Source organism: Zingiber officinale, unplaced genomic scaffold, assembly GCF_018446385.1.
Source record: "Zingiber officinale cultivar Zhangliang unplaced genomic scaffold, Zo_v1.1 ctg65, whole genome shotgun sequence".
NCBI classification, from domain to species: domain Eukaryota; kingdom Viridiplantae; phylum Streptophyta; class Magnoliopsida; order Zingiberales; family Zingiberaceae; genus Zingiber; species Zingiber officinale.
Window position 1 is genome coordinate 1 of NW_024589962.1, and position 24,186 is coordinate 24,186.

Sequence of the window (24,186 nt, forward strand, 5' to 3'; positions counted from 1 at the left end):
TGCAAGCTCATTGAGAACTGCATTTTAAAAGCATCGTTGGTGAGAAATTTTCAGTCATATATGTTCACAGAATAGGCAGCCAATCAAAGCTACTTATCAAAAATTACAAAGAAAAACACAGAACATGAGGGGCTATCATTTTTTAAACTTAGTCAATTACAAACTTATAAGAAGGAACTCCTCAGGCCTTTCCAGTAGCTTTATATTTACATCATTGGACATTATACGAGAGTTCATGATTCCCTTTCAACAAAACAGAAAAACTCAACCCATGTGAGTTTTCAATCATATATGTTCACAGAATAGGCAGCCAATCAAAACTACTTATCCAAAATTACAAAGCAAATCACAGAACATGAGGGGCTATCATTGAGAACTGCATTTTAGAAGCATCGTTGGTGAGAAATTTTTAGTCATATATGTTCACAGAATAGGCAGCCAATCAAAGCTACTCATCAGAAATTACAAAGAAAAACACAGAACATGAGGGGCTATCATTTTTTAAACTTAGTCAATTACAAACTTATAAGAAGGAACTCCTCAGGCCTTTCCAGTAGCTTTATATTTACATCATTGGACATTATACAAGAGTTCATGATTCCCTTTCACCAAAACAGAAAAACTCAACCCATGTGATTCAGAAATTACAATTTACAAGAAGAAAAGTTGAAACACGAAGACAAAAGGAACTTCATAATGCTATACAAAGATCATTTTCTTTTAACAATGACATGATATCTCCGTGGTTAAAACCTAATGAACAAAACATTCACAAAAATCCACCAGTCTAACTGTTCTGTCAGAATCAAGTTTCCGTCATTTATCTAATGTTTAAGTGTATGAACACAGCACCACTGCACCCGATTCAAAGTTCTCAATGAGTCATTTCAGCATCATGATTACAAAATTCATAGTTATATTCAATATCATTTATAAATTAATATAAGCTACAAGCAGACAACTATATCATTTATAAATTAATATAAGCTAATAGCAGACCATTGATGTATGCTACCCCACTTCAGTTTGACTCATTGTTTCCATGTCCCTAGCATATAAAGAACATAGATTATATCTAGAAACCATTTTCGAGTTCCTCCATTTTCAAGTAGCAACAACTCAATAAATGCATGCATTGAAATTATGATAATCCCATTAAAAACAGTAAAAAGAAAAAGTGAAGGTTACACCTTTTCCTGTGCCGCAATCAGATATGGAGAGATTTCCAAGACCCAAGAATGCCTTTTTATGTGGCCTTTCATTAATCTCCAACCCTGAGCGCATAATAAAAAAACACCTTTATCTCCCATTCTAATATTATCCAAAGAGGGAAAAAAGAAGAAGAAAAATAACATACAGAAGGAGTCAAGTTTTGATTGGGAGGCCTTCCGTTTAACCCTTACGATCACCGGCTTTCCAGTGATTGAACTCAGTGGAAGAGGCTTTCCTGTGAACAAACTCAGCGGACGTGGGTTTTCTGTGATCAAACTCTGGGGAGGAGGGTTTCCTGTGATCAAACTGAGCGGAGGAGGGTTTCCTGTGATCAAACTGAGCGGAGGAGGGTTTCCTGTGTTCAAACTCAGCGGAGGAGGGTTTCCTGTGATCAAACTGAGCGGAGGAGGGTTTCCTGTGTTCAAACTGAGCGGAGGAGGGTTTCCTGTGATCAAACTCAGCGGAGGAGGGTTTCCGGTGATCGACGGAGGAGACATGGAACTCAGCTGAGGAGACTTTCCAGTGATGGAACACAGCGGAGGAGGCTTTCCGTTGATCGACGGAGGAGACAGCGAAGGTTAACGCCCGGAGAATAAGAATCGCCCAGAAAATCGCCTCCGGATAACAAGAATCGCCCGGAGAAGAAAAATCGCCGGAAGAAAAGAATCGAGGTTTCGGTGAATTAGGTTTGTGAGAAAAAAAGACTCCCTGGTCTACTTATTTATAGGCTAGCCCATCCGTGTAAGCGCGCCCGGAGAGATACATCAGAATACATGGGCCCCAACTGGAATTCTCCTACTCACCGAGGGGATAAATGAAAAGGCTCAAATAAGTTGCAGCAAGGTCTATTTATTCTGATGTATCTCTCGCTAGCCTTCGAATGAGAGGTCCCCCCTGAGGGGAGATTTTATCAATTAAAATTACTTTAAGGGTGATTTTCAAAAATACTTTCAATATTTATTAGTTATCGTTAAAATATCACTAAAAAGTAAAAACGTATTTTAGTATTTAATTATCACGAAATACTGGAGAAAAAGAGGGAATATTTTAATAATAAAATAAAAATAATTAACTTTTGATATTTATTAAATCATAGAGGATTTTTTTAAAATTAATTAGAAAGATATTTTAAAGCACACTTATTTAATGGAGTCTCAATTCTTAACGGTAATTTATTAAAAACACGCATTTGATAAGAGATCAAAATATGTAACCGTCCGCCCCAACTAAAGCGTGGAATCTATTTTTTTTTTAATAATAATTAAAACAACAAAATAAAATACTCTTTTTTTAAAAAAAATAACACCTTAATATAGTTTAATTTTAAAAATTTATTACTCTAGTATAATTATAATTATTATAATATTTTAAAAATAATTGATAAAAATTATTTTTAGCATAATATGAATAAAAATTTAATAAAATTAAAAAAAATTTATTTTATTTTATATTATAATAGTCGTTGAAGCAAACCAGTTTTAATTTTATTAAAATTGAATTAAAACATGGGTTCCGTTTTAATTTTTATCCTTTTTAAAATTAATTTTTATATTTATCTAAATTTCGATTCAAACTATAAATCAACCTCTCTGCTCCTCTCTCTCTCCCTCGCTCACTCTGTCTCTCTCTATCTCCTTGCTCCATCGATCGGGTCTCCACTCTGGCGATTCCATCAGGAAGTAACAGCAGCGAGAAGGAAGAGATAGCTAAAAGGGAGAAGCGGGCTCCATTCTTCAGCGTTGGATCCGAGACCGCGCCTTCGTTTGCAAGAATCACTTCTCCGGTCTTCCCCCAAATGGTCCGCCTTGGAGCTCCAGGGGTCGACAGTTTGGGCTACCAGAACTTGATGGTCAATGAATTTCTAGACTGCTTTAATAGAGACGATCTTACTCCAGGTGTCTTTCTTTTCCGATCTAATATCTTCCACCGCCATTCTTTTTCCGAATCTGGTTTTCTCCTTATTCGATCGGGAACCCGAGCTCTTACCCTAGTTCTTGGCTTCCAAATTGAAATCTTTGCAGAAGATTTGAGCATCTATGAATTCAAAGTGGATGGGATTCCACAGCCCTTAACCTGCCCGTACTGCAACGAGCCCCATGATCTTGGTTCCCTGTGCTCTCACCTTGCCCAGAAGCATTTTTACGAATCTAGACCTGCTGTGAGTACTGTTCATTCCAATCTATTCTCGACAAGATTTTAGACCATTTGTTCAAATTGCTTCGTTTGCATGATTCGTTGTAAAGGTAGTCTTAAAGTTGATCTTGCTTTCTTGTTGACAGAAGTAGCTCCAGTGTGCTAGGAATAATTCAAATTTTTGTTTACAGACTGAATTTGTTCTCTAGTTGGAAATATGAAATTTTCTCAATATGCCGCATTCAAACTTTAGGTTTCTATCCCTAAACTTCGATTCTGTTAGAGGCTTCTTCATTTTAGGTTTATATTTCGTTCTGTCTTTTTTTCTTCTCCCAAAGTTACTACAAATATAATTTCTTTGAACTCTATGCCTAAAGCCATCAATATCCTCAAACATTTTCACCTTGTGAGCAAGTGAGTATTTCATCCAAGAATTGGATATTTGGGGACAAATTACTAGATTGAAAGAAAATGGTATAAATCAATATTGCCATTTCACAAATAGTACTAAACATGGATGTGCCTTAAGCTTATATATATATATATATATATCCTCTTTGCACTTATGTTTTTCTCTTCTGCAAATTTAAGATGAATTTATGTTTTCATTAAAAGAACTCTGAGATAAAAACTTCGATTAAATTTGTTTGCATCTTTTTCATGTCCATCTAAAATTTTCTACTTGTAGATTGGATTGTATTTATTGCAAATGTGCTCGACTTTTTAGAAAATGTAAGTCCTTGAATTTTCATTTCTTGCGAGCAGGAGTCTGATTGCTGATCTTTTTGTTCATTTTTGCAGGTTTGTCCTGGCTGCGATTCGAATCAAACACAAACACAAATGCTTTATCACATTGTAGAAGCTCACCGATCCATGTTGAGGATATCCTTTTTTTCATGGCATAAGTCAGCCAACTTTTGAACTATGATGTTTATCCAATTTGGATCAGGAATCATGTCAAAATTTGAAAAGGAGATAAATTCTTGGGCTAGATTATTTCTATGTTTGTGTGTTTTGTCTCTTTAACTTTGCATTACATTAGCAGACCTAATTATCTGCAATTTCCTCCCATTAGCCCCACGTTCATGAATGCATTATCTCAACAAATTAAACAATCATCCGAATTCAAGATGTCAGACTCTCAACAAGCACTCTTAATCAGTAAGGAATCCTCTATTCAAACACTCCTAGACAGGAGTACACCTCATCTGCAAAGTTCAGTCCCCAGGGAAGATATGTTGAGGAACAACATCTCAGTTGCCTTAGATGATTTTGTGGCTGCATCTAACGCTGAAGATACACTGACACCTTCTGCTTGCGAAGCAGAAAACAGTAAAGAGAAAGAAGAGAGGTACTTGCTTCATTGTCCTTGCCTTTCTCATTGGTATATTTTATTGGTATTCATTTGTATCGTTTGTGATCGACATGAAAATGGCATTAGGTTTTTGCGTACATTTATAATTTCATGACATTCTCTCATTCAAAATGTCAATTAGGATAAGCAAATATGCAGAATTTTCAAAATCTATATCTCGTGTTAATGCTTGTTTGATTCAATTTATCTCGTGTTAATGCTTCTCTGACACAACTTTTGCAACTATGATTAACACCAACCAAAAGAAAAATAGCACTTTAAGATTACAGATGTTGAAAAGTTGAATTGGATATGGCAAAATGATAGTGGAAATTTGATTTCTGGGCTTGTTTGGTAAAATTGTGATGAAAGTACAATGAAAGTATTCATAAGCTATCAGAATCATCAGTTTATCAATACAGCAATCAATGTAGAATAGTTTTATTTCCTCTCTCATATTATTTGCATAGAAAAATAGTATAATGTAATTGTTAATCCACAAAGGATCAGGTATGTACTAACACCCTCCATAATCATAAACTTATATCATCTCTCTTTTTAAATTATAGTAGTTATTATTTATGAGAACTCTGAAATTTCAAGAGATCAATTTTTCTAGGAGCACCTTGTCAATTTTTTTTCAGAGTGATTATTTGAATATGAACTTAGTGTTCCTGTCATCCATGTGAAAGCTCAAAAAGTGTTTCTCATATACTATATGGTTCAAATTTGTTTGATGATATGACGAAGTATGATTGCTATTATTTGTCTGGAACCCTACCTCTAATCCAAGTTATTCTTTTTGGTATCAGTGATGCTTCATTGACTCCTGAGCAGAGGGAACAAAAGCAAAAGCGAGCAGAGTTTGTGCAAGAATTGGTTATGTCCAGTATTTTCGATGATTAACAAAATTTAGCTTACAGAAACTTGACAGTGAATAGATGACTAGGAACAAAATATGAAAATATAGATAAAGAAAGAGAGAATTCTTTTAAAGAGAATTGAGATCTTGAATTTGTTCTTTAATACAAAAAATCTCTACTAAGGAGTAGAACGTTTGACCTTTAAGAGAGAGGGTTTTTTTCTTTGGCAATTATATGTTCTGGAAGTTTGATTGGAGCAAATGTAGGTTACTATCTTATATACATCACTGAGAGTTTGTATTTCTTCTGGATTTATCATATTAATGGTGAAGCATAAAATTAAAAAACAAAAAATAGGTACTAAAATTGAAAATGTGTTATCCACGTTAACTTCATGTAGTTTCATATTGATTCAATTTGCTAAGGGTTGAGCACTACAAAATTATTTTAGTTCACTGGCGGATTTTTCCATTGGAAATTCATTGGTATATTCGCTCACTGATGGCATTCCGACGGAAACTCATTTGTCGAGAGATAATTTGTCGGAAACGGTTTAGTCGACGGAAATTAAACTTTCGTCATTATAATTTTCAACTAAATGCATATTCCGTTGATAAATTCAAAAAAATATTTACCGACAAAAATATTTCTGTCGATATACAACGTCAAAATGACAAACAATTATCGATGGAAAATATGATTTTCATCGAAAATTACCGACAAAAATAATATTTTCATCAGTACCCAATAAAGAGATATATTGATAGAAATCACTATTTTTGTCAATAATTATCGACGGAAATAGTATTTCTGTCAGAAAATATCGACATACAGTAATGATATGAAACAATGTTTACTGACTGAAACAGTATTTCCGTCGGTATTCTGTCAATAAACAAAATAAATTAAAAATAAATATTTTGTATTTGGGATCTATATAAAATCATCACAAGCGATAATATTTTATACATATAAACATCACATTTTATAATCCATACATATAATCACATTTTGCACATTCTAATAATCCATAAATACAAACAAACTAATACAATTATAACAATTCATACATCCTAATAATTCATATATTGCAAACACAAATAAACACAAACAAACAAATACTCTTGTGAATAGAAACAAATAGAAACAAACACAATCTAAAAAATATACAAACATAATAATAGAAACAAAAGACAAACGCATAATAGAAATAAATATCCATATCTAAATTTAAAGGTACATAATCAAATATATAAATACATACCATGATACGAAATACTCCATGTCACGCCCCGGAGGAGTACCTGTCCGAAGAAATTTCGGCAGCATCTCCCTTGTACGGCGGACAATCTGAAACTTTCTACAAACACTATATACCTCAGCCACATGCGGCTGGAATAATAACAATAAATATAACACAGCCACACAAACATCCACGCAGTTATATATAATCAAACCCTACTCAACTACACTCGTAAAACACAATCCGACAAACTTACCTCTTCTGCAGTCCAGGCAAGCGTGAAATCAAACATATCCAAACCATACCAAAAATCCATCAGACGAAAAGAATCCATACAAGATCCATAAAATAAAATCAATACAAGACTAAGACATAGTCCGATAAAGAAAACTAAAATAACATCTCATGATCAGCAGAGGTCTAGCACTACGTGGAGTGGGGACTAGCGACTGGAACTGCTCCGGACAGCCTCAACCTGAAAATATAACAACAATGGAGGCGGGGTGAGTCCAACACTCAGCAGGTACAACTGATATACAAAGTAAGGAAATAACACTTAGCACTAATCATGCATCCGATGTAATAAAGGTAAATCAAGTAAAGAGAGAAACGTACTAACCAAGACCGAGTATAAGGTCAAAACTGAGTGATAGGAAATCTGATGCATGTCAAACATAGGTATCCAAACAATATAGATATAAATGCAATAAATGCATCATGCATATGATGCTAATGATGCGCCCTGGTCACACGCCAGTCGATCATCTCACACCCAATAGTGAGGCCGAGTGGGTAGGACTGGCATCACTACTCCCGATGAGTGACCGAGTGGACTCGTTGTACACCTATCCTCCTACCCCAAATCATAAATGGGGAGCCCAATGCTCTCATCTCCGTCCATGTCCTGATAACACGCTGTGTCTCACTACCCATGAGCGGACCCACGGAGCACAATCACTAACCCATGAGTGGTGGTGTGTGCAGATCCATGTAACTGGCGATGTGCTCAACAATAATGGAGCGGACTATCGCACAGCATGCAATCATGCAAATGGTGCATGGCACTAACCACAAAATATCCTGACCTAATCCATATATATATAAAAGTGTATCATAGGTCAACGAATCAACTCAAGTCAAAGGTACACAGAAGGTATAAAAATCTAAGTCCTGAACATGGTAAAGTATGGAACTACCCCTATAAACATGTATAAGCAGGTAAAGTATACATGAAATGCAAAACAAGAAATCAATCAATCATATAACAGGTATTGGGTAGTGACTAACCGAAACAAATAAGGAACATAATTAATGCAACTTGTTATATTCACTACTATGTATATCAAATGACACAAGTCAAAAGTACCCGCCTCCAAAAGAAATGGTCCAATCAGTCCAAATCCGGACGTCGAGAAACTCGTCTCGCGTCAAAGTCCTGTGATAAATCGTACAATTTAGCTAAGTATAAGCAAATAGTAAAAAATTCCTAATCCATCGACCATCTAGGGTAAGATCCTAATCAACCTTCAAAAACATCCCTTCCTAACAAAATCAACAATCCCTAACTTACCTCAATTCAGCCGCAGCTGGAAGTCACAAAGTTGCTGCCCAACTAGGGTTGTTTACGGCCAGCAAAGATAAATTGCTGCTGGAACCCGGATACACCACCATGAATTAATTGACCTGATCAAGACTGAAATCCAAGAAATCAACAAGGGTAGGCTGCTCACCTCACTGCTGTTTTGTTCGGATCCAACAGCAAGAGGAAACCTAGGGCACAACGCAAGAAAATCAGAAGAGGGCGAGACTAGGGCTCGGCTCTGCCCCTGGTCGAAGATGTGCGCCGGTGAGGAGAGAAATGAGGGGGTCGCAAGTCCGAGAGGAGAAGGTGTCGGGCGTGTGCGGGGAGGTCTCGGCGTCGGGTGCACGGGGAAAGAAGCGGAGGAAATAAAGAAAAAGAGAAAACAAAATAAAAAGAAAAAGGAATTTAAGAAATAAACATTTCCTCGCTTAAATGGGATAGCCCAAACAGGCTTTCCCAGACCCCATTTTTGTCCCCGTTAACTCGTCCGTACGAGCTCCGAAAAATTCCTGAAAAATTTCCAAAAATTCCGGAAAATTTTCCTTATTAATATTCACCTATTTTCGGTATTTTACACTCTAAATAATACTAGTAATATAAAATCTATAAAAAGTCAATTATGATAGATTATGATCATATTGATGTATAATTAAAAAATTTACATATATGTTTAATTAATTTTATATGTAATAAAAAAGATACCAAAGATGATGATAATGATAATTAATGCAGTGATAATGTAGGGCCCACTAAATGTGGTCAAAGGGCGAAGGTCACAGCTGGTGTGGAGGTCAAAATCAAGGAGGTCAACATCAGAAAACCAACGGACTCACCAAATGGGGCTGAGCGGAGCCCTCCTAAGGTGGCTGATCGGGCATGAACTGCCCGACCAGCAAAGGCCTGGTCCAAACAGAACGTTCGGCCAGCCAATATCATCAGGCGCTCATCATAGAGTAAAGGAACGTTGGGATAACCGGAATGTTAGTCCGGTCGGATGGAAATAAGCTACCAAGTCATCGCAGGAAAGAGCAGTCGAGTGACGGAGGAGTCCCAACCGAGCGGGTATCCTACTCGGCCGAGCAGAGGGATCATTGATGCATCTCTTAATATCCTTTTGGGAGATAGTGCCACTAACACAAGGCATGGTCAACAGGTGGATCGTACGGCGGAAGCTTCTACTACCCTGTTAGGGATATGCATGCCCTGTTAAGGTATGGTGTTAGAGGCACTTTCCTGACAGGTCCTTTCATAGGACAAATTGGAGAACATGCTCATGTCTCGAGGAACGTGCACGTCGCCCATTGGGGCGCTATATAAAGGGAGTCCATGCACCGACAAAGGTATACGTTTTTCACTATTCACGCATGTATTTGATGTTACTCTATTTTCTTCCCTCTTTCCGGTGACTGACTTGAGCATCGGAGGGCCAACGCCGGGGACCCCTTCCCTGACTCGGCACTGACGTTTCTTGTGTTACAGAGCGGAGTGCGATCTACATCTAGTCAACGCAACTGTCATATCCCCAGCTTGTCATCTTCCTAATTTTTAGACAGGATCAATAATGATTATGATCAATATATAAATAGAGACTCCTGAAATATATAGTAATATAATATTTAGAAATGAGCAGGTTAGAATATCAAAACAGAATAAATATATTTTGCATGGTTTATATATGATAAATAAAAAAATTAAATTGTAGTTGAACAAAACTCAGGAAAAGCTAATCATGATAGTCAAATGGGTCTTGAGTCTCTTGTGACTCAAAATCATATGGTGTCTGGGTCTCGGAGAAATTAGCCACGACTGCTCGTATATGGGCAAAGAGAGCTTCATTATTCACGTTATGTTCGGCCCTTTTCCGATCCTCCTCGGCTCTCCTCTGGTCATTAGTTGTCCTCCTCTACTCCTCAAAGGGCCTCCACTGATCCATAGCAGCCATCCTCTGATCCATTGACTTCAATTGAGTGCATAGTTCATCATTTTCACGTCTTAAAGACTACACCTCAATAGGAGAAGAGGAACTAGGATGACCCCTATGAGTCTTCAAATGATCAAATGCAACTGGTCTGAGAGCCAAGGTCGTAGAGGGTAGAGTTTTTTTGGCCTTCCACCGAAAACATTATAATAAATCTCATTTAGCGCATTAGTTGATAGAGGCTGTGACTCCCTCCTCCTCAATGATGGTTGAGATGCCTGAGTCACTCTATCTGTCATTTGCTCTTGTGTGTAAAAATATAATATGATTAATATCTAATTTGATCACAATTACTAAAGTAAATCAAGATAGAAACGAACAAATATAATAAAGTTAATAATCTTACATGTAGGGTCTAGGATCAAGAATCGACAAATGTCTCATCCTTCTTGTGAGTCTTAAGAAAAACCTTCATACATGTGGGTTGTCGAGCAATATCATGTTTCTGCATACACAAATAATTTGAGATAAAATTATACAAGTTTGGTAATAAAAATAAAATTTGTCACAAAGTATAACTTTAAATTAAATTAACCATATCCATAGCATGCTCAATAATAGATCTAGATCATGACGTATGTCAAGCGGTTCTAGTGCTCGGACCACCTAACTATGTATTTCTGGTTAATCGAGCCTTTTCAATATTTTCTAACCACCTTTCTGTAACTCAGGTGGTCATCCATGCACTCCATATCACCTCAGAAATATATGTCGGTCTAGTTCCCTTCTTTCTTATATAGTACATAAGGTCTCTATAAAGTTTGACACGGTAACTATCATATAGCTTTAAATTGTTATTCTTGTCATTCTTTCCATGTATATTTTTTCTATAATTATAAGTTGAAAATTTAATATATTAAAGGATAAATATATTATGGAATAACAAATATATTAAATTTAATTATTAAAATTTATTATAATAAAATGTCTTCATTTCTTGGTCTACGTACCTCTATGTAATACTAGAAGTGCATATTCATTCTTTAAATTTTTCCAGTGATATAAGTGGTAATTCGGTGGCTATCAAGAATAAACTACAAGAAAAAATATTAAGGTATGAAAATTATTAAAGTAATATATGAACTTAAATTACTAATAATAAAAAATACTTACGAGTCTCTGACAACTTTAAAAACATTGTAGTCACGGAGTACTACTGTCTACTATTCTACCATAATAATATCTGTAAAATAACATTACAATATAACATAATAAAGTATACAAACATTCATGACATAAATACAAACAATATGAAAACATAACTTACTTGATGAATAATAATGCTAATATTTAATCATCATTAATATATGACTAATCAAGATTAACAGTTTCTAAGTCCTCATCTCTGGACTCTATTAGTTCAACTTCATCCTCACTATTGGGCATTTCTCCATCATCTATCCCCTCATAAATGACATTAACATCTACAAGTAATTGAGATGTGAATTGGAATTGTGAATCAACTGAATGTTTCTTCACTTCGTCATTCTGAAATACATCATGATTTTGAGCAGTGATTGTGTTCGACATTTCTATAGTCAAACGAGGCTTCATTCGACTAACAGACAATTATTCACTATATCTTCTCTTCATATGGTATTCAAAATAGAAAAATTGACCCGTTTGTACCCTAAGGCTTCATGTAATACTAGAAGTGCATACTCGTTCTTTAAATTTTTCAATGATATAAGTGGTAGTCCGGTAGCTATCAGGCATAAATCTACAAAAAAAAAATATTAAGGTATGAAAATTATTAAAGTAATATATGAACTTGAATTACTAATAATAAAAAATACTTACGATTCTGTGACAACTCTAAGAACCTTCTAATCACGGAGTGCTACTATCTATTACTCTGCTATAATAATATCTGTAAAATAATATTACAACATAACATAATAAAATTTACAAACATGCATGACATAAATACAAAACAATATAGAAACATATCTTACTTGATGAACAATAATGCTAATATTTAATCATCATTAATATCTGACTAATCAAGATTAACATTTTCTAAGTCCTTATCGCTATACTCTGTTAGTTCAACTTCATCCTCTCTGTTGGGTATCTCTCAATCATCTATCTCCTCGTAAGTGACATTAACATCTACAAGTAATTGAGATGTGGATTGGAGTTGTGAATCAACTAAATGTCTCTCCACTTTGTCATTCTGAAATACATCATGATTTTGAACAGTGATGGTATTCGACATTTCTATAGTCGAGCGAGGTTTCATTCGACTAATAGACAATTTTCACTGCATCTTCTACTCTTCATATGTTATTCAAGATAGAAAACTTAACCCACTTATACCCTAAAAATGGAAGGTTCAAACTTATTGAACCTTTTGTTTGCATTAACCTCAACTAAATTATAGTTTGGATATATTCTGGTATCTATTCTTGGGGTAGGATCATACCATGATCATTTGAATAACACACACTTTTTTATAGGTAATGCAGAATATTTAAACTCTATGATTTCCTCAAGTCTACCATAGTAATCAAATTAAGTGTTATTATTATCTATAGTGTTGATGCAATATCCCCTGAGTCAGGTTGACCAAGTTGACTAAGCTTGAATGAGCTCAAGCTTGAGTCTTGATGTTTGGGTTTCGATGTTTGACAATACATGGAGATTCCAGATGCAATCATCTGTTTGGGGAGATTGTTGATATAATTCCTCTCTGGTCAAGGTTGACATGTTAGATGTGAAGAAGAGTCAAGTAGAGGGTTGACTGGATACTTGACTGAGAAAGTCCTAACTAGAGGTTCGGCAGATGGGAAATCCTGGTGAGTGAAGCCAGGTGAAAGACCTAGTGAGTAAAGCTGGGCAGTTGGAAAATCCTAGTGTGTGAAGCTAGGTAAAAGTCCTGGTGAGTGAAGCCAGACAGTTGAAAGTCCCGGTGAGTGAAGCTGGGTAGTGGAAAGTCTCGGTAAGTGAAGCTGGGCAGTGGAAAGACCTAGTAAGTGAAGCCAAATAGGTGAAAGTCCCGGTGAGTGAAGTCGAGCAGTGGGAAAATCCTAGTGAGTGAAGTTAGGTGAAAGTCCTGGTGAGTGAAGCCAGACAGATAGGAAGTCCTAGTGAGTGAAGCTAGGCAGATGGAAAGACTTGGTGAGTGAAGCCAGGCACGTGAAAATGCAGGTGGGTCAAGGTTGATCGAACATTTGGTGTGAAAAGTCCAAATAGGTCAAAGGGTTGATTGGATACATGGCACAAGGAAATCCAGATGGGTCAAGGATGACCGGACATCTGGTGAAAGGAAGTCCAAGTGGGTCATGAAGGACCAGACACTTGGCACGAGACAATAAGTCCAAGTGGGTCAAGGTTGATCGGACATTTGGCACAAGGAGAAAAGTCCAAGCGGGTCAAAGAAATTGACTAAACACTTTGTAAAGGAATCCTAGTAGGTCAAGGTTGACCGAATGGTAGGTATGATGTTCTAACAGGTCACGGTTGACCAGATGTTGGAATTGGGGACCCTAGACTTGGTTTAAGCAAGTCAAAGGGAGACCAATCGATCAACTGATCGATTGAACAGGGGTTCAATCGATCAGCCGATCGATTGAGGTTGTGCTGCGACAAGTAGTGGCCCAATCGATCGTCCGATCAATTGGTAGTTTATATCGCGCGCATAGAAGTGTTCCCAATCGATCATCCGATCGATTAGGCACCTCCAATCGATCGACCGATCGATTGGGGAATTAGAAATCGCGCACAGAAGCTAAATTGATTGGGCGATCGATCCAGGTTATTTTCAGAGAGCACAGAGGCACTCTGAATTGATCAATCGATAGATTCAAAGCCTCCCTAATCGATTGAGAGTCATTTAATCGATTGGAATCCGACCGTTGCGCAGGTTATAGCCGTTGGCGAGCGTTTTTCTTCGCAGATCTTCACCTCCGACTCTCAGCGATTCTCACGAGCTTCTCCACACTTCTACAGCCAGTTCTTGAAGGTTCTTGGAGATAAGTGTAGTTACACTTCCAAGGTTCAAGAGGCAACAACAAGCAACAAGTAAGCAAGAAGAAAGAGTTTTCCTTTATATCTTTGTATTTTCTTCTTGCGCGTGTTGTATTTTTGTTGTGTGGATTTGTATGAGGCTTCTCCACCTCCGGCTGCAACCAAGAATGAGTATTTCATTAGTGGAGATTGAGTCATATGTGGATCCTTGGATTAGTCACCTCTTCTTGAGGTGGATACCAAGTAAATCTTTAGCGTTAGCATTGTGAGTGTGTTTCTTGTTGTTTATTCCGCTGCACATCATCGAAGAAACGCATCACCGAGCGCGACAAGCTATTCACCCCCCTAGCATATTTTGACCCTAACATATAGATCCTTTTACACAAACACCAGAATTATAGGTTAAGATTCATGAATCTCGTTGTGCTATGTGAAATTTGAGGTCATTAATATAGTAACCAAAGTAGACATTTATTTTACAGAAGAGTTTTGATGCAAGATTTATTATTCTATTATCTTGCACATTTGATATTCTATGGTCTTTTACCTATAAAAATAGTATAAATTAGGGCACTTCTTAATACACATGAACTAAAAAATTTGATAAATTATCTAACTTACATATATTTGAAACCATAATGCAAATTCGGCCTCTAACTTTTCATCTACTTCACTTGCACCCATTGATAGATTTTATAGATATAGTGTTATTCGTACAAGCTAGGAAAAAAGGTAATTTTGAGATAATAGGGATATCAAGCAAACAAATTAAATGAGGGATAAATGTTAATTAGAGAAGTCAACTTATTTTATGTATGGTTTGACCTCATCATAGTTTAAAAGTATGTATGTTCTTATAGCATGATATTCTTTTTAGGTTAAGAATCAAAAATAGATGCACCGATTGGCTTACTAGGAAATTTGAAGATAGAAAGTATCGATGGGTCTATCAGCTGAGCATCATCATAATTTCTAGGGCACTCGCGATGTCTGATTTTCACATTATCAACAAAATAATAGGAACAGATAGAAGATGCTTCTTCAACCAGATAAGCATTACATATTAACACCTCAACTCTTGCTTTGTTACAAACATTATTCTTTAATTTTCTAAAAAATTATTCGAATGGATACATCCATTTGTACTACGAAGGACCAACTATTTGTATCTTGTATAGTAATATACCAATAGATGTTCCATTGAAATAAAACTAGATGGAAATATACGCTTCAGCTTACATAGTATGAGAGGAATGTTTGTTTCTAGCCAAAGTATATCATCCATCATAATACATCTCACTATCAAATCCTTAAAAAATAGATTCAATTCTATGAGTGCTTGTCAAATATTACGAGGAAGTAAATCACGGAAAGCTATTGGAATAAGTGTTTGCATGAATAGATAATAGTCATGACTCTTCATTCTAAATATTTGTAACATGTTCATATCCATGCATCGAGCTATATTTGAGGCATACCCATCTAAGTATTTTATTTCTTTCAACCAACTATATAAAGCTTACTTACCATCTTTGTCCAATGCATAACAAGCCTTTGGAAATTTATTGGTTGTTTTATTTTGATGCAACTTTAGTATGTTTACTAGTTTTTAATTTCTCACATGATTTTATAGTGTCTTTAGTTCTTCTAGGCACGTTCAACACAGTGTTGAAGATATTATTTAATAAAATTTTCTCAACATGCATGACATCTAAATTATGTCGAATAAGTAGATACTTCTAATAGGGAAGCTCCCAAAAAATGTTCTTTTTCTTTCAACCACACTTACACATCCTAACAATATATTTATTTATCTCATCGGAACCATATTAAGATATTGGTAGAAATCTATAATTGTCTATTTGTTCAATAATTGCTTCACCTGAAGTATGGACTATTGGAGGTTTAACTACAATATTCTTTAGAATTTTTTTATTTCGCCTGAAAGGATGATCAGCATGTAAAAATTTATAGTGATTATCAAACCAAGTTACTTTCCCACTATAAGGTAATGAAAATATATCAGAATATGCCATGTAGTGGAGGCATGCTAATCTACTAGCCATGCTACATCCCGATAACATTGAGTATGCTGGAAAATCACTGATCATCCATAATAATACAGTATGCAATATGAAATTAGTTTTACTTGCAACATCATAAGTGACTGACCCTACATTCCATAATTTATTCAACTCGATAATCAGAAGTTGTAAGAAAATATTTATCTTCTCTTTGCGATTGATTGGACCAGGAATAAACATAGTAAGGAATATAAATTCATCTTTTATGCACATTCATTGTGATAAATTGTATGATGTTAATATAATTGACCAAAATGAATATTGTTGTCCTGACTGGCCAAATGGATAAAATCCATCTGCGAAAAGTCTCAATCTCACATTACGTGGTTCCATTGCATAGGAGGAAAATACAGTATCAAGATGTTTCCATGCAAGGGAATCATAAGGATGACACATAATACCTCCTTCGTGTTAGGGTTGCAAGGTTGCAAACATAGTCCCACATTAAAACCACATGGGAAAGATCATGAGTTTATAAGAGAAAAGATATCTTCATTGGCATGAGGCTTTTTGGGGAGAGCCCAAGAGAAAAGCCATGAGGGCTTAAGCCCAAAGTGGACAATATCATACCATTATGGAGATATCTAAATTCTTTTCGATCCTACAATTGGTATCAGAGCACGGACTGCCAGAAGGTTTAACCGCCGACTGTGCACAAGAGCTATGGTAGGATTAAGCCATGTGGGTACAATATTGACCTCGAACAAAGAAAGTGGGGGCTCCTATGTTCGGATCAAGAGGACCAGACACCAAGCAGGAAGTCATAGTTGTGACTAGGCAAGGAAGCCCTAGTAGGTCAGGTGGACCGAGAGGCAGGAGGGTTAAGGATCGGACGTGGGAAGGCTGTGGTCCTTTGTTTGAGGGGGGATTATTGGGATTTCAAGGTTGCAAACATAGTCCCACATTAAAAATACATAGGAAAGATCATGAGTTTTTATAAGAGAAAAGATATCTCCATTGGCATGCGGCCTTTTGGGGAGAGCCCAAGAGCAAAACCATGAGGGCTTAGGCCCAAAGTGGATAATATCATACCATTGTGGAAATATCTAAATTCTTTTCGACCCTACACTTCGTACTCATGTTCATGATGTCACATCAAGTGGCAAGCTGTAGTAGCAGATGCATACAAGCGTTGAAGTCTTAAAGGAAAGTAATACATCACTTTCCAAATAATATTTTTCTTTCTTCTTCTTTGGTTTGAGAGTACGATGCTTATAATGAGGATGAGTACAGATTTTGCATTCACTTAGCTCTCCGTCTTCATTCCAAAATATCATGCAATGATTTATATAGCAATCAATATTATCTTCAAACAAACCTAAACCTCTAACTAATTTAATTATACAATAGAAACTATTAGTCATTATATTATTAGTAAGGAGCAACTATGACATCAATTAACATATCTCATCATAACATTTTTCTAAAAATGATTTTCTACTTTCATATTCAATAACCTTGCAGTAGTTGATAGTTGGGAATGACTAAAAGGAATATCTTTCTATACTTCTCTTTTACTAGCCTTTAACATTTCATATAGTTGTTGATATTCAGGTGTTGTGTTTCATCTATATTGGAATAATCAACTGCATTCATCGCATCGTGAACCATTGATTGCATTGCAATATCATTAATTGATGATTCCCAATAACAGTTGTGCTAGACGACGAATCACCAGAAGGCCCAATTGATTTATACAAATAAGACTCTTCATAACAATATCAATTGTAATAATTTTGTTAGCTAGAGCCCTAGAGCCAATCATTTGATGATTGTATTATGGACTTGTTGTATAATATTCTATATAAATAAAGGCATTTGATTTTTGGTTATTATACTTACTTGTATTGGTGCCAAATAAACTAAGTATAATAACGTCCTTGAGTAGAAGGTTCTTACCTATATCAATCGGTTAGCTGAACCGATAGTGAGATGATATAGGGAACGTTACTCTTAATCATTCCTAGTCGAGTATTAACATTCAGGGACAATGTTAATGCAATAAGACTAGCATGTAGGTCAACTCGATGACTTGATCTCACAAGTCATGGATATAGAGATATCAAGTTGATACATGGGTATGCATTAGAGAATGTATACTGAATGACCCGCCATGAGAAAGTATCATGGATCGTTATATGAGTGTCATATACTTTCTCATGTGGCTATTAGTATGACTACTAGTCCTTGGACCTGAAGTCACCATGGATCCCTACATAAGGAGTTATGTACTTTGGTTTCGTCAAACGTCACCCGTAACTGAGTGGACTATAAAGGCGATTACTGGGTATGTAACGAATTATGCAGAGGGATGTGAGTGATGTAGATGGGATCTATCCCTCCTATATGATGGGAGAGACATCGATATTCTTGATAGAGTGAGACCACAAAGTACATGGTAATGCCCAAATGAGTCAATATGAGATATTGAGCTCATTTGATTTAGTGAGTCTACTTGGAGTTCAAGATTTAGTTTGATCAGAGGATGACACGGTCTATGTCTCACATTGATCAATCTAGATGTCTAGGATAGAAGGACACTTGTCATATATTGTGAGGAGTCACAATTAGTAGTCACAAGGTGATGTTAGATCTCAACATTCTTGTAACTTGGGTAGCAATGATGTATTACTAGATGTCGCTCATTGCTTATGTTTCTAAAGGAGTTTAGAAACATTGTCAACGTTATAAGAACCTATTGGGTCACACACAAAGAACAAGTGGATGGAGATTAGGTTCATATGATGAACCAATTGAATTAGGTTCATATGATGCACCAAAGATTGGATTCTGATTAATTCAAATTAGACTTATTGAGTTAGACACAATTAAATTCAAAGGTTGGATTTAACTCAACAAGGAAGAAAATTGGTCAATTTTGACTTGACCAAATGGAAGTTGAAACATCAAGTTTGACTTGATGTATTACCACATCATGAACGTTGACTCATCCTACATGGCATGACTAATCTTGCCACATCATCTCCACCTCATTATGGTGTGCCACCTCATGGAGGTTACACATCCCATTCACTTAATGTGGCCGGCCACATTAAATGAGGGGGTTACAAGATGTGGCCGGCCACACTAATGCTTGTGGAGGTTTTGTTTTGTGGTATTGATGAGTGTTCATTGTTGCATCTTCTTCCTTGGGTTCTTCCTCCTCCTTTGCTACTGTTGTCGTGGGTTTCAAGCAAGGAAGAAGAAAGGTGAGTGAATCTAATCCAAGAAGAAAGGTTAGTGAAAGTCACATAGAGTTTTAGAGGAGTGTGTTCTCTTCTTTTCCTTTCTTCATCTTCCAATCCTATCCGAGAGCATCAAGAAGTGCTAGCACACTTGTGGTGTTCTCTTCTCCATCCTTGAGTGTTAGAGAACACTTCTTATTCGTGTGGATACTACTAGAGGTGTGTACGTTTGAACACACTCGAGATCCGGCGCAACTTGGACGAGCGGGATTCGCAAAAAGGCACGCAACAAGGGTAACCTTCTAAACATGTAGATCTAAGTGTAGATCTAGTTAGTAAACTCATACATGTAAAATTTTTGTTCTATACTCTTCGCACGGATCCGTTGGCTAGGGAGTTTCAGGGTTTCCGCGACGCGAAAAAGCGGTTTTCGTAGCCCGAAAAATCCAACAAATTTGACACAAAATCATTTCTACATGTATATACTTTTATGGTATCCTCATCACGGAAAGCTCTATTTCTACATTTCGAATAATTGCACTGAACCGTAACTCGGCATCATTCAAACATTCTGGATGACTCTTAACAAAGTTCACAAACTATTCAACTTCAGCAATAAAACCATCTCTAATAAATATATTTTCTAATCAATTGTACATTCTAGCTTTGTTCATATACATTGTCACCTAATGAGAATACAATTTCATATAATTTATTACAAAGTACATGAGTTGCTAAAACTATTAAATTGAGAATTAAAAATTATCTTAGATGTAAATATACCAATACTAAAATAACAAAATGACTATATCATATTATATATCATGTTATACATCTAAATTCATCCCTATAAAATAGCATATATATACTATTTAATAAATTATATTTGAAAATATGTAGTCCAACTGAAGAGAATACAATTCCATACAATTTATTACAAAGTACATGAATTGCTAAAATTATTAAATTGAAAATTAAAAATTATCTTAGATGTTAATATACCAATACTAAAATAACAAAATGACTATATCATGTTATACATCTAAATTCATCCCGATAAAATAGCATATATATACTGTTTAATAAATTATACCTGAAGTGTGTAGTCCAACTGAAGAAGAACAACAAATGCAATATACTACAAAATAAACAAAATTTAGCTAAAATTAATCACAAACAATGACAAGCTAGGATAAATTCACGATAGGTCCAAGCTAGCAATTGCAAGCTCACGATCGGCAAAGCTAGCAATCGGATAAGCTTTCGACAGACCACGTGCCAGTCGTGACCAAGCTGTTAGAATGTATACTAAAAGTCCAGCTTTTTGTATAAACACTTAGTTTGAAATAAGAATCACATTGGTCAAATATCTGTATTTATGTTAAATGCAGTTGTTCATTTAATTTATATTGTATATAACATGGTGTGAGGTGCCACACAGAAGATCATGTTATTAGTTCCTTATAAATTATAAATAGTAGCTCACAACCAAGATGGAATGGGACAAACCATTGAAGTGGTTGTAGTGTAATTTGGTATTAGTTTATCTTGACTATAAAATTACACTAGTACACTAGGTGTGTATTGAGCAAGACCATTTGAGGTAGTTCTTTTTATACTGACTTAATAAAAGAACAAGACCTTTGTAATTATGAAAGTGTATGCTCTTAATCCCGATATAATAACAAGTACGTATACTTAGTATTTATTTCTTTGATTTATCAATGGGTAAGATTTAGTTCGATGAATCAATAGGCCCGATAAATTGAAAAATAATATTATTTATATGGTGTGTTGTTGATTATAGAAGAAAACTGTGTCCTAATAATCTAGGTTGATAATGTCCCCTTGAGGAGCTCATAAGGATTGTCATGTAAACCCTGCAGGTGCACTTAGTCCGACATGATAATAAGGTTGAGTGGTACTACTCTTGGAGCTAGATATTAATTAAGTGAGTTGTTAGTAACTCATTTAATTAGTGGACATTCGATATCTTAAACACAAGGAGATTAATGCACTCATAATAAGAAGGAGCTCATAATGTAATTTGGCATTGGTGTGGCAGTTCAATAATAATTTTTTAGTGGTATGAGTTATTATTGATGAACTTGAGCTGGGTGTTTGGGGCGAACACAGGAAGCTTAAGCTCATCGGGAGACCAAAATCAATTTCTCCTCTCAGTCCCTGTTGTAGTCTCTATAAAGCCTTGTATCCACAAAGTCCACTTCTTGCCCAAGTAATGGGCCGGACACATCCTTGCTTGGAGCAAGGGGGCCAACCAAGCATTGTCTTGGAGCACATGTAGTGGTCGGCCAAGCCATGCTTGGTGACCGAGCATGGGGTCGACCATAGGAACAAGGAAGTTTTGTTTAAAACAAAATTTTGTTAAAATCTTTCCTTATTTGTAGTTATCTACAATGGTTAAAAAAGATATTTTATTTTGTTAAAATCTTACATTTTTTGTAGTTATCTACAATGGTTAAAAGAAATATTTTAATTTCCTTTTATAGCCATCTTCATGGTTTTAAAAGAAAGTTTTAAATTTTTAAAATCTTTCCTTTTATAGTTATCTACAAATGATTAAAGATAGATTTTAATTTTGTTAAAATCTTTCCTTATCTGTAGTTATATATAATGTTTAAAAAGATATTTTAATTTTTGATAAAACTTTCTCTTTTTGTAACCATGATTTAAAAAGAAGTTTTAATAAATCTTTCCCTTTTTGTAGTTGTCTACATGTTTTAAAAGAGAGAGATTAATTTTAAAACCTTACTTTATTGCCATGTACAATAGGAAATTAAGAAAAGAAAGATTTTAATTGTTGTTAAAATTTCTTTTTTTAAAGGAGGACCACAAATTAGGAAGTTTTAATTATGTTTAAAACTTTCCTTTTTTGCCATGACCAAGGATTATAAAAGAGAGGTAGAGGTTGCCTTATGGATAATTAATCTCTCTTAGCTCCTCTCCTTTCCTTGGTGTGGCCAGTCATCCTCTTCTCCCTTCCCTCTTCGTTGTGGCCGGCGACATTAAGGAGAGAACCTCATCCTTGGTGGCCGGTTGTATAGAGAAGAAGAAGAAGAGAATGAGGTATTGTATCCTAGCATCCCTTGGTGGTTGGTGGCCGGATTTTCTCTCTTTTCTTCCTTTCTCTTTTGCTTCCTAAGGGTTGGCGGCACATCAAGTTGGCATCTCCTTGGTGGTCGGCTACTTGGAGGAAGAAGAAGAAGAGAAGGAGTTTCCTATTTTGGCATCCCTTGGTGGCTCGAGAGTCTTGGAGGAGAAGAAGTGGTTCGAGTGGATTCCATCTTGGTAGATCGTTGCCCACACAACGTCCAAGAGAAGAAGAGGAATACAACAGAAGATCAAGAGGTCTTTAGCTACAAAGAAATGTATAACTAGTTATTTGTTTCCGCATCATAACTAGTTCATGTTCTTTGTGTAAATCTTGAAAAACCAAACACAAGAGCCTATCGATTTTAGTTTATCGTTTTTATTATCGATTTTATTTTTCGATTTCATGTTTCGATATTGTGCGTCTATTGAGATCTCTGTAGTTAAATCTAGTTTACTGTAAGAAGTTAAATATCGATTTTCTTTAAAAGGCTTTGTCTAGAAAGTGATGGATGATCTCATACCCAAGAAGGCCTAGTGTCTCGCTATGTTTAACTTGGAAGTCGATCTTTGAAATAGATATTTAATAACTTCTGTAATATGATTTAACTTAGGAAGATCACATCGGTTAAACTTGGAGTAAAAATGTTAAATATCGTTTCCAATCCAAGTTTAACTTCTGAAGGACAATTTGGATTAATAATGTTAGGCATCATTTACAATCCAAATTTAACTTCAGTAGAGCACATGGGTAGCTAGGTTATGTTCTATGCTTGTACAAATTTTTGTACAGGGGAACTAGAACGATATTCCAAGTAGCAACCAACACAAGCTACTAGCCGTAGCTAATAGGTGGTGGTCGACCACATTGCTAGCCACTGCTGACCGCCCAACCTACGTGTTGGCAGTCAGCACAACCAGGTGCTAGCTGCCAGCACAGCCGCATGTTATGTCAGCTACCAATCATTATCGACGTCAAGAAGAGGGAGAGAGGGGGCGGAGAGACTTACTGGAGAATCAACAGAGTGCTAAAGATTATGGATGACAACGAATCGGGTTTAAACTTGGGCCCGTATTAAGCCCATCCCGTTCGGGACAGATTTAAGTCCGGTCAAAAATATTACGGGATGGGTCTAAACCCTTTGATTGAGTTTAGAAGTGGATTCGGGGCGAGTTACGTGTTTCAATGAACCCGTCCCGTGTGTATATACATACAATAATAATAACTTATTGTTATCTTGTATTTTTTTTTTTTAAACTTAGCAAGTTGGCAGGTCCAACCTGCTAGATTTTGAGCGGGGTCGGAACGGGACGAATTGAAAAATTAGACGGGGTAGGTTCGGGTCTATTTTTCCTGACGGGACGAGTTCTGAGATTAGTCAAACCCGATCTGAATCCGTCCCATTGCTATCCCTATTGAAAATTAGGGGAGAAGAAGCCGAAGCCACGTGTGATGAAAAGGAAAATCGGGG

The 24,186-nt window shown here is 36.0% G+C and overlaps 2 protein-coding genes across 2 annotated transcripts; one reads left to right on the top strand and one right to left on the bottom strand.

Annotated features, from left to right (window-relative positions):
• Positions 1-1,190: 1,190 nt before the first annotated feature.
• On the bottom strand, positions 1,191-1,709 carry LOC122037582 (pectinesterase inhibitor 10-like; the record flags this gene model as incomplete). The annotated part of the gene is made up of 2 exons (XM_042597108.1): positions 1,358-1,709; positions 1,191-1,274 (listed from the first exon to the last, which is right to left on the bottom strand). Coding segments are annotated over exons 1-2 (436 nt in total), but the record flags the coding sequence as incomplete, so codon positions are not given.
• A 1,136-nt stretch (positions 1,710-2,845) lies between these two features.
• LOC122037588 (protein DEHYDRATION-INDUCED 19 homolog 4-like) lies at positions 2,846-4,336 on the top strand. The gene is made up of 3 exons (XM_042597119.1): positions 2,846-3,107; positions 3,234-3,370; positions 4,147-4,336. Exons 1-3 carry the CDS (start codon positions 3,008-3,010, stop codon positions 4,264-4,266), a joined length of 357 nt encoding a protein of 118 aa, XP_042453053.1. The 5' UTR covers positions 2,846-3,007; the 3' UTR covers positions 4,267-4,336.
• The last annotated feature ends 19,850 nt before the right edge of the window (positions 4,337-24,186 follow it).

Coding starts and splice junctions, on each gene's coding strand:
- LOC122037588 (XM_042597119.1), top strand. CDS start 3,008: ATGGTCCGCCTTGGAGCTCCAGGGGTCGACAGTTTGGGCTACCAGAAC. Junction 3,108..3,233: donor TAGAGACGATCTTACTCCAG/GTGTCTTTCTTT, acceptor AAATCTTTGCAG/AAGATTTGAGCATCTATGAA. Junction 3,371..4,146: donor TTTACGAATCTAGACCTGCT/GTGAGTACTGTT, acceptor TCATTTTTGCAG/GTTTGTCCTGGCTGCGATTC.